We start from the raw sequence: 11,159 nt of genomic DNA on the forward strand, positions 1-11,159 counted from the left end.
TGTATTGTTTCATAACAGTCTTCATACAATCTCATCCTACTCCTACACTATGCTAATATAGCCTAGCTGCAGGCTACAGTTGTATTAATAGCGGCGCTGCTAGTAGCAGCCCGTCCACGTCAGCGGCACAACCTCCTCCTCAGCGGCTCCTACGTGCAACTTTCTCTCCCATGTAAAGAATGGGAATAATGTGAAACTGAATTGTCTTCTCAATACTTCCTTTTGATTTGAAAATACGTGTTAAACCACAACGTACTTAATGTCTTTTGCGAATTGTAAGTGACTTTTCGGCATACTTTAAGGGCCACTAGCAACACATGTATCAACAAATCCCAGTTTTTCTAACGGACAGGCTCTTCTGTAGCTAACAGAAATACACACTATAACTGTGCATTCTTACTATTTGGTTTAGGCTACTTACTGCCAAGTCTTGCTACGTGTTGTAACTTAACCGAATATTTCAGTCGTTTAATGGCTCGTCCATAATCAGGAGTAACGTTAACGTGCGAGTTTTCCTTCCACCGAGACCGCACGAGCTCGGGAGTCCCAGTCAATGCCGACCTCGCGTGCACTTTACTTCACTGTTATATGTTGACTTTATCAAACGCCCTTTTTAGTTAAAAATGTCAGTGAGTTCTGGGCAGCAGACTTTACTCACCTTCGGGGACTCGCTGCTCTTCACAGTTAGTCAGAGAGAAAAGTGGGCAGACAGATAAAGCTAAAAACAAAAGCACGCGCTGAAGTCTCATTTTGCAAAGTTCACGCTATAAAGTCCGTGCACAAGTCCCGGTGCAAACTGGACGGTACACTTCTACAGCCGGTGCGGAGCGAGGAGGCAAACTTAGCTCGACTGTTTTAACTTTTCCACCATCTGCCCCCTTCTCCCTCCCTCTCAGTCTGTGTTTACCTCCCCCTCCCCTTCCTTTCTCTCTCTCCATACAACACACTGTCTGTTTGAACAAGGAATAGGCCTCGAAGAATAGCTCGGGTGAAACAGTAGTGCGTGATTTTGTATTAATGAAAACCTAATGTATTCAATATGAATTAAATAAAATATAAATTAGGTGATGAAATAAAAAAACGATGGTTTCAAGCATCATGCCTCAAACTGTATAATTCTGCAACGCCCACTTCCGAAATGGAACGGGAGAAGCTGATGATCCAGCTGTTCTGCGGACATGAGGCTTGCACATAGCACCCTAAACCTGTGTTTATCTATTTATCATTTCACATAATCTTTTGGGAAGAAAAAAATAATATGTAAAAAGTCACCGAAAGGTAAAATGATCTTATTAGAGTAGAGTCTTTGAAAATCAACAGTCGCCTTACAAGACAAGTCTATCATTATTGTTGTTCATTGTAACTTGGTATGTCTAATAAACTACTGTTTAGTCATACTCTGTGTTTCCCTGCTGACATGCAGAGAGGGGCAGAGCTGGGAGAAGTACTCAGATCTTGTACTTGAGTAAAAGTAGAAGTACCAGGGTGTAGGAATACTATGTTACAAGCAAAAGTCCTGCATTCAAAATGTTACTCAATTAAAAGTACAAAAGTAACAGCATCAAAATATACTTAAAGGTGGGGTATGTCATTTTGGAGAAACCAGCTCGAGTGCGCTAGAATGTGAAACTACGCACTATGCAGCCGAAAAAAATCTGCCTCTTCCTTCAGACTTCGGCCGATTCCCAAACCGCCCCCTACACCCTACCCCTCCGTTTGGGTCCGCAATATTGAGGGCTGTTCCAAACCAACGAGTGTGGAGGGGGAGTGGGCCATCAAGCCCTCAAACAGCGAGTCTGCATCGGTGCTGACATGAGACCGGTCTCTAGTCTCTACCTGACCGGTCTCAACGCTGTGTGTGTCTGTCAGGAAACAAGCTGTTAACAAGTATACATCCACTGATAAACTGCGATGTTAACAACCTCATGATAACCTCATATGTTTTTAACTTAGGATCGTACCTGTGTTTAGTCTAGAAAAAGGTAAATGTGTGCATTTTATTATAAAGTTGTGTATATTTACAGACTGTTGCAAAAACTAAGAAGCTTATAAACATCAGGTTTAAAACTAAAAGAGCTTTACAAAAAAGTAACACAATGAAAGATGTTTGGAGTTTTATTTGAGTTATTAATTTACATTTTTTGTCTAAGGCCCAATCCCAAATCACTCCCTCGACCCTACCCCTCCGTGATGGAGTGAACTCCGTCTGTAGCCACACTCGCAGCTCAACGAGGCTCCCTCCTGTCAGACGGAGGGAGTAAATACAGCAGCAAGCTTTGGGACGGCCTCCCCTCTCTCCGGCAGAAACAGGAAATGCCGTAACTGTATGTAACAAGGATTTCAAATCAGCTTCTCTTAGACAAAAAATGTAAATGAATAACTCAAATAAAACTCCAAACATCTTTCATTGTGTTTCAAAGCTCTTTTAGTTTTAAACCTGATGTTTATAAGCTTCTTAGTTTTTGCAACAGTCTGTAAATATACACAACTTTTTAATAAAATGTACACATTTACCTTTTTCTAGACTAAACACAGGTACGATCCTAAGTTAAAACATATGAGGTTATCATGAGGTTGTTAACATCGCAATTTATCAGTGGATGTTTGCTGGAACTACTTGTTAACAGCGTGTTTCCTGACGGACACACACAGCGTGGAGACCGGTCAGGTAGAGACCGGTCTCAAGTCAGCACCGATGCAGACTCGCTGTTTGAGGGCTTGATAGCCCACTCCCCCTCCACACTCGTTGGTTTGAAACAGCACTTAATATGGCGGACCCTCCGCGTGAACGCGCAAACGGAGGGGTAGGGTGATAGGGTGTAGGCTAGGGGGCAGTTTGGGAATGGGCCTAAGAGATCCTAGGCTTGTTTGAGACAAGCGAGACCTGCGCAGTTGCGATCAACGTCTTGCTAGTGCGTTGCACGATGGTTAGTCATTTTGTCCGAATTGCTCTGGAGGCTCCTCTACATGAGACGTTGAAATCTCGCGGGACAAAGACGCCCGCAGCCTTGAGAGCGAGGCGCGGCGAGGCGGCGCAGTTCGGCCCATTCCCAAACCGCCCCCTACACCCTACCCCTCCGTTTGCGCGTTCACGCGGAGGGTCCGCCATATTGAGGGCTGTTCCAAAGCAACGAGTGTGGAGCGGTGTGGAGAGGGAGTGGGCTATCAAGCCCTCGAACAGCGAGTCTGCAGCGGTGCTAACTTGAGACCGGTCTCTACCTGACCGGAGTCACGCTGTGTGTGTCCGTCAGGAAACACGCTGTTAGTTCCAGCAAACATCCACTGATAAACTGCGATGTTAACAACCTCATGATAACCTCATATGTTTTAACTTAGGATCATACCTGTGTTTAGTCTAGAAAAAGGTAAATGTGTGCATTTTATTATAAAGTTGTGTATATTTACAGACCGTTGCAAAAACTAAGAAGCTTATAAACATCAGGTTTAAAACTAAAAGAGCTTTGAAACACAATGAAAGATGTTTGGAGTTTTATTTGAGTTATTCATTTAAACTTTTTGTCTAAGAGATGCTGATTTGAAACCGTTGTTACATACAGTTACGGCATTTCCTGTTTCTGCCGGAGAGAGGGGAGGCCGTCCCAAAGCTTGCTGCTGTGTTTACTCCCTCCATCTGACAGGAGGGAGCCTCGTTGAGCTGCGAGGGTGGCTACAGACGGAGTTCACTCCATCACGGAGGGGTAGGGTCGAGGGAGTGGTTTGGGATTGGGCCTTCCTCTCCACGGGCTGCGGAAGCGAAATGCTTGATGGGAAACGACTCGCTGGTATCTCGAGCTGAGCGCTCATTGGTGGTTTTTACCCCGTGCTGGTGATGAAACTCTCCAATTGGCTCGGCAAAAGTTTGTTGTTGTTTTGTGTCAGTTTTACGTCGCCACTTCCATTCACATTTTTCATCATTGTTCCACAATATTTATCATCATGAAATTAATATCTATATATTTTATACTATACTTGCACTGCTTACCGTTTTCATACTTTATATATCTTAGCATATTCATACACACTGTTCATACTGCTCTCAGGCTGCTGTGTATATCTAGTGTAATCATACCCCCCTCACTGTTTATTCATCATTCAATTCATTCTATATTTTATTCTATAGATTGTGTACATTACTTTTCACTTTACTGCTTGTTGCACCTGGTTAGAAGCTAAACTGCATTTCGTTGTCTCAGTACCTGTAATATGTGCAATAACAATAAAGTTGAATCTAATCTTGAGCAGGAACAAATGTATTTACTTAGTACATATCTGACATTAACGATTAAACACATGTGTGCATTCTTTATAAATGCAAACCGAGTCAAGCCGACTCCGGAGGTGGCGGTATTTTCATTTCATTTCAAACCTTTATTTATATAGATAAATCCCATTGAGATCATTGATCTCTTTTTCAAGGGAGACCTGCTCAAGTAGTTCCACATGAAACATAAAAACATAAATAGAACAACAAAAGGACATCATACAGCATCATTTACATAATTATCCACATAAACAGGTACCTATAGCTTCCGATTGAGTAGCATCCAACCGAGCTTTAAAAACATTTAGTGGCACCAGATTGTTCAGTTTCCATTTCAATTGCAGACTATTCCAAGACAGAGGAGCTGCGCATCTAAAAGCTGTCTTCACTAAGACAGTCCTAGCAGTTGGCACATTTAATAAAACCACAGCATTCGATCTCAGGCAGTAGCCACTTACAATTCTCCGTGAGATCAGGGAGCAGATATAAGATGGATGTTTCCCTAACATGGCTTTGTATATAAAAATGTACCAGTGACTGAGCCTCCGTACAGTTAGTGAAAGCAAACCAGCCCTTGCATACAGGGTACAGTGATGGGTTAATGCTTTACAGTTTGTCACAAATCTCAGTGCACTGTGATATGCAGCATCTAACTTGACCAGGCAATTGGCAGGTGCATTCATATACATCAAATCACCATAGTCCAGCACAGGTCAAAAGGTCACAGTGACTAGCCTTTTCCTGGCCTCAAGCGAGAAACAGGACTTGTTCCTGTAGAAGAAACCTAGCCTAACCCTCAGCTTTTTAAGCAGGTTATTGACATGAAGTTTAAAAGTGAGACAATCATCAAGCCAGATACCAAGGTATTTGTAACAGGTAACCACTTCAAGTTGTATTCCTTGCGTAGTTACAATATCTAAAACAGGCTCTGGTGTCTTTTTAGCTTTAGAAAAGAGCATTACCTTGGTTTTCTCAACATTTAAAAGAAGCTTTAGTTCAGAGAGCTGAGTCTGAATAATGTTAAAAACAGCCTGTAATTTAACACCAGCCTCCTTAATGGAGGGACCTGCACAGTACATCACGGTATCATCCGCATAAAAATGTAAAGTAGCTTCATCCACATTTTTACCTAAACTGTTGATGTAGATGGAGAATAAAAGTGGACCTAAAACAGAACCTTGGGGAACACCATTTGCAATGTTCAACCACTCAGAAGACAGCCCATCAAAGTGAACACATTGGGACCTTTCAGAGAGGTAGTTCACAAACCAACCCACTGCATGGCTGGACATGCCTATACTGGCTAGCCTCTGCTTTAAGATGCGATGATCGACGGTGTCAAACGCTTTTGAAAGGTCAATAAATAGAGCTGTACAACTCTGCTTATTATCTAAAATACTCGCCACATCATTCACCACTTTCATTGTGGCAGTGATGGTGCTATGTTGCTTTCTGAAGCCTGACTGATGTTTAGACAGGATGTCATTTGTACATAAAAACACCTTTACCTGTTCACTCACTAGGCGTTCAAGAACCTTAGCCAGAACTGACAACTTAGAGATTGGCCATAGTTATTTAATAAGGTGGCCTCCCCTCCGTTTAGCAAAGGCAGGACATACGCTGACTTCCACAATTTTGGAATTGTGTTTGAGCTGAGGGAGAGGTTAAAAAGAGTAGTGAGAGGTGGAGCAATAAAATCTGCAGCTATCTTTAAAAAGAAAGGTTCTACATTGTCCGGGCCAGCCGGTTTCTTAGGATCTAACTTGGTTAAAGCTTCACGAACAACATCAACAGTAAAAGGGGTAAAACTAAAAGGATTTTCCAACACACGTTTTTCAGAGTCACAGACTGTGGTGTTCACAGAAGCAGAGTTAGTGACAGAATCAAATAGAGAACCACAGGACACAAAATGCTCATTAAAGCAATTTAGCATAGTAGCCCTGTCCGATATAGAGCCAGATGCTCTATATCGGACACCTTCAAGTGGTTTAAAATCCGCCAAAAAACCGAGAGAAGAAGAAGAAGGCGAAGAAGGAGAAGCCGGCCCAATCCCAAACCACTCCCTCGACCCTACCTCTCCGTGACGGAGTGAACTCCGTCTGTAGCCACACTCGCAGCTCAACGAGGCTCCCTCCTGTCAGATGGAGGGAGTAAATACAGCAGCAATCTTTGGGACGGCCTCCCCTCTCTCCGGCAGAAACAGGAAATGCCGTAACTGTATGTAATAACGATTTCAAATCAGCATCTCTTAGACAAAAAATGTAAATTAATAACTCAAATAAAACTCCAAACATCTTTCATTGTGTTACTTTTTTGTAAAGCTCTTTTAGTTTTAAACCTGATGTTTATAAGCTTCTTAGTTTTTGCAACAGTCTGTAAATATACACAACTTTATAATAAAATGCACACATTTACCTTTTTTACCTTTTAGACTAAACACAGGTATGATCCTAAGTTAAAAACATTTGAGGTTATCATGAGGTTGTTAACATCGCAGTTTATCAGTGGATGTTTGCTGGAACTACTCATGACGGACACACACAGCGTGACTTCGGTCAGGTAGAGACCGGTGTCAAGTCAGCACCGCTGCAGACTCGCTGTTCGAGGGCTTGATAGCCCACTCCCCCTCCACACCGCTCCACACCAAGCCCCCAGGAAGTGCGCCGGACTCAGATGAAAATATTCGTGCTGGCCAAACGGCGGTACTACACTTCCGTTTGGTTGCCAGGCCCGGAAACACTTTTTCCCATTGACTTACATTGGGAAAGAGTGGTCTGTAACTCGTTGGATAATTTTTTTTAAACTAAATAAACTACCCAGTATTAACGTTTGTATAGCCCTTATTAAAAACATTCGTTCCTCAAGTTGTAAAAATGTGCTAATAACGTTATTCTGAGAGTTATTTCCCTCTGCATTATGAACGCGCATCTAACCCACGGGACCGCGCCGCCCGGCACATTCCCGACATTCCCAACGTGTCCCGACCAATCAGAGCACACTGCTCACAGGGCGGGTGAGGCTGGAGCTATTGGAGCTACAACGAGCCGTTAAAGGCAGAGTGAAATTCAGTGAATACACGTAGTTTACTTGTACTTTACTCGTCTTACTGCCATCCCACGGAGCTGTAATAATGGATATATTGCACATGTTTGCTGTAATTCATTATCATACTACATGGGCTGTATGATTAAATCTTGTACCGTAAATGTTGTAAATAAAGTTAATATTACCGACATAACGTCCCTGTAGCTTCGTATTGCACTAAGAAGCTTATTGCACTGTTGGCCTATATAAATATATATATATATACACAGGGCCGCCCCTGGCCAACTTGGGGCCCCAAGCGACATTGTGAGATGAGGCCCCCCCCCCCCAACCGACAGGAGTGAACTTTTTTTTTTTGGAAACAAAGTAGGCTACTTTGCAAATATAATTCCTGTTTATTATTATTATCAACGGTTACTTTTTTATACAGTGAGGTAAATGGTAAATGTGCATGTATGTCGTTCAGTATGCGTTTACAGGTGAATTTTGCATTTCCTGCCAAATGCTAGCCTCAAAAAGATAAAAACATAATTAATGCAAATAAACTACTTCTACTGATAATAATAATCATAATCAATTCAATAATATAAATACTATATTATCTTATTATAATATAGTTGTAATATAGTCAAGACAAAACATGCTTATGACATGCTCAAAAACTGATATTTCTTAAATCTGTATTCTAGTTCCCTCTGTCAGCAATGTATCAACAACTACACACATTTCTATCAGTATTTCTCTGTGTTGTGGTTGACATGATGATGACTGTTAGGAGTTAAGGGGAGAGGCTGAGCATCACCATGAAATGTGCAAATTGACATAAAAATGAATAAAAGGGGAAAAAGGCTCCATGTTTTTTAGGCTGTAAACTTTAACTGTTATGTAAGCCAAGTAGACAGACAGTTTATCACTCTTCTTCCTGTATATTAGCAGATAAAAGGCATAACATAATGAATGAATGGTAAATGAAGAATGCTGGAAATAACTGCATCTCCATTAGCCAATATGCTGCAGAGACTGCCTTCTTCATGTCGTGAATTGCAGCTGATGTTTTAATATGGCAATTGGCAATTTGACTTATACAACATTCGTAAGTTGTACATTTGACTCAAACAATAACCCACCTTCGAGTGATGCTCTAGTTTCTTCATGTTTTGTTTTTTGACTGAAACTGTCTTTTCACCGACATCTCTTCACCTGCACTAGTGGCCGTATCAAAGCCGTGATTGGTCAGATGTCAATTCATTGCAACGGTGTCGGGTTACAAACGTGCTCCTCTTGTCACCTCTCACGGCCCGTCCACACAGCGGCGTGCGCCGCACTCTCACTCTCGCGGGGGGTGCGCGGAGAACTGAGCGGAGAACTGCGCACAGCAGCTGAGGCCCTCTGGGCGGGGCCCCCTGCGCAAGGCGGGGCCCCATGCAGCCTGCGTGATTGGCCTGTAGGGAGGGGCGGCCCTGTATATATATATATATATATATATATATATATATATATATATATATATATATATACAGTGCAATAATTATTTCATGCTAAATGAAGCTCTGTTGGATATCACTAGATCATGTTACAGCATAATATAAGTACATAACGATTGATGTGTACATTAGCATCATTACTAGCTAGCCGCTAGCTGCTAACTGCCGCCTCGTTCCTATCAAATCCATGATAACAACAACTCATTACCATGCTGTCATGAACGCGCGGTGCTGTTACGTGTACGCAAATTGACGTGCTTGATGTGAACGAGCATTTTGGTTAAAGTTGCGTATGCTCTATGAGTGCACATACGGGTACTTCTCAGGCATGCTGGGTAATCTGTGACGTTTCACTCTCTCAAAAGTTGGGCCATTTTATCATCATGCGCTAATGAGCAGCTCTCATAGGAATGAATGAGGCCCCGCCTCCCACGCTGTATCCAGTTCTTATTATACATCCATGCTCCACACTCGTTGCTTTGGAACAGCCCTCAATATGGCGGACCCTCCGCGTGAACGCGCAAACGGAGGGGTAGGGTGTAGGGGTAGGGTGTAGGGGTAGGGTGTAGGGGCGGTTTGGGAATGGGCCGCCGACTCGGAGCTGTCCGACTTCAGGCGAGCTTTTTGAGACCTCCCCCGGCTGCGATCGGCTATTCTCATCTACTGTCGAGGCTAGCCGCATCTCGTCTCAAACAAGCCTGCTGATTTGAAACCGTTGTTACATACAGTTACGGTGTTATGCCGTAGATTGAAGCCTTGCCGTAGATTGAAGCCCTGTTCGCGGGGACGCGCAAAGGTGACGTCATCGCCTGTATTGAGCTTTTGCCGTTTTTTCACCCTTTTCTAAGCTTTTTTCTCTCTTTTGAATGATATATCAGATTAAACAGCAAACGGCTGAATAAATAATGTGCATACAATTGCGAGGAGGCTCGTTTTAAGGACACGTTTTTCAGATCTGTCACAATCTTCGTATTGGAATAAACTTCCGTTTTTGAGTGTATAGTCCCACTCTGTTATATTCCTCCTTCCTACAGAACAGACAATGACGGGATAATATGTGATTTGTCAATAGTCATATTTCTTAAAAACTTCTCTGTTGTTTAAGTGTCTGATAACCACGAATAGTAAGCAATGATATAACAGTAATGATATCACATGATCATGTCAGACACTGTGTTATTTTCAATCAAGCCTAAAAGATAATGTGTTCAAACCGGCTTCACTCACTTGAATTGCTCCTTTGAATATCATTTTTATATATTCCTACTCAACACATGTTTGTATTGTAATGCCACTCCTATTTTTTTAATTGTATTTTAAGGTGACATTGAATGCTTTGAAAGGTGCCCTAAAATAAAGTGTATTATTGATCTTATATCTGTGCCTCTATTACATTACATTACATTGCATTTAGCTGACGCTTTTATCCAAAGCGACTTACAATAAGTACATTCGACCAGGAAGACACAACCTTGAAGAAAACAGAATCATATAAGTATCATAGAGCCAAACATTTCAAGTGCTACTCAACTGGCTTTAGATAAGCCAGTCCTTTATTAGTATAAAAGTGCTTCGTTAATAGTTCTAACGCTCGAAGTGGAGTCGAAAGAGATTAGTTTTACAGGCGATGACGTCACCTTTGCGCGTCCCCGCGAACAGGGCTTCAATCCACGGCAGGGCTTCAACCTACGGCATAACACCGGCATTTCCTGTTTCTGCTGGAGAGAGGGGAGGCCGTCCCAAAGATTGCTGCTGTATTTACTCCCTCCATCTGACAGGAGGGAGCCTCGTTGAGCTGCGAGTGTGGCTACAGACGGCGTTCACTCCGTCACGGAGGGGTAGGGTCGAGGGAGTGGTTTGAGATTGGGCCTTCCTTACAGAGCCCCTCCTCCAACACACACAAACTCACACATGACCAATGAGGCCAATGTTTCTGAAATAAATTACATACCCCACCTTTAAAGTACCGAAATTGTACAGTACTTGGGTAAATATACTTAGTTACTTTCCCCGCTGGAGAGGGGTAAGTAAAGTAACCCAAGTATGACAAGCTAGATTTGTTTGGGATTGCTGTTAGTAATGAAAGGTGCTTTAAAAATCGAATTTATTATTATTATTATTATTATTATTAATTCATACTACGGAAGCCTCGTTATAAGAGGTTTGAAAGCATTTTCATAAAACGAATAATAAGGAATACAATCGTATAATCAATATATCGTATAATGATATATATATTTGTAAGTTGAATACATAAAATATTAATTAGAATAAATACTAAAAAGTGTTTATACAATCTTTGTTTCCTTGACAATGTACTTTGTTAATTTAAATAAATCAACGTACAGTACATATATGATTTTGCGACA

General features: G+C 42.0%; 1 protein-coding gene across 1 annotated transcript in view; it reads right to left on the reverse strand.

The window, feature by feature from the left end:
* The window catches only part of LOC117547696 (procollagen-lysine,2-oxoglutarate 5-dioxygenase 1-like), a 32,016-nt gene extending 31,267 nt beyond the window's left edge, over nucleotides 1-749 (reverse strand). Inside the window, exon 1 of the mRNA XM_034218475.1 lies at nucleotides 659-749. Within this exon, the coding sequence (XP_034074366.1) occupies nucleotides 659-749 (91 nt within the window). The remainder of the gene's footprint in view (nucleotides 1-658) is intronic.
* Nucleotides 750-11,159: the final 10,410 nt, after the last annotated feature.

This window comes from Gymnodraco acuticeps, unplaced genomic scaffold (assembly GCF_902827175.1).
Source record: "Gymnodraco acuticeps unplaced genomic scaffold, fGymAcu1.1, whole genome shotgun sequence".
Classification (NCBI taxonomy): Eukaryota; Metazoa; Chordata; class Actinopteri; order Perciformes; family Bathydraconidae; genus Gymnodraco; species Gymnodraco acuticeps.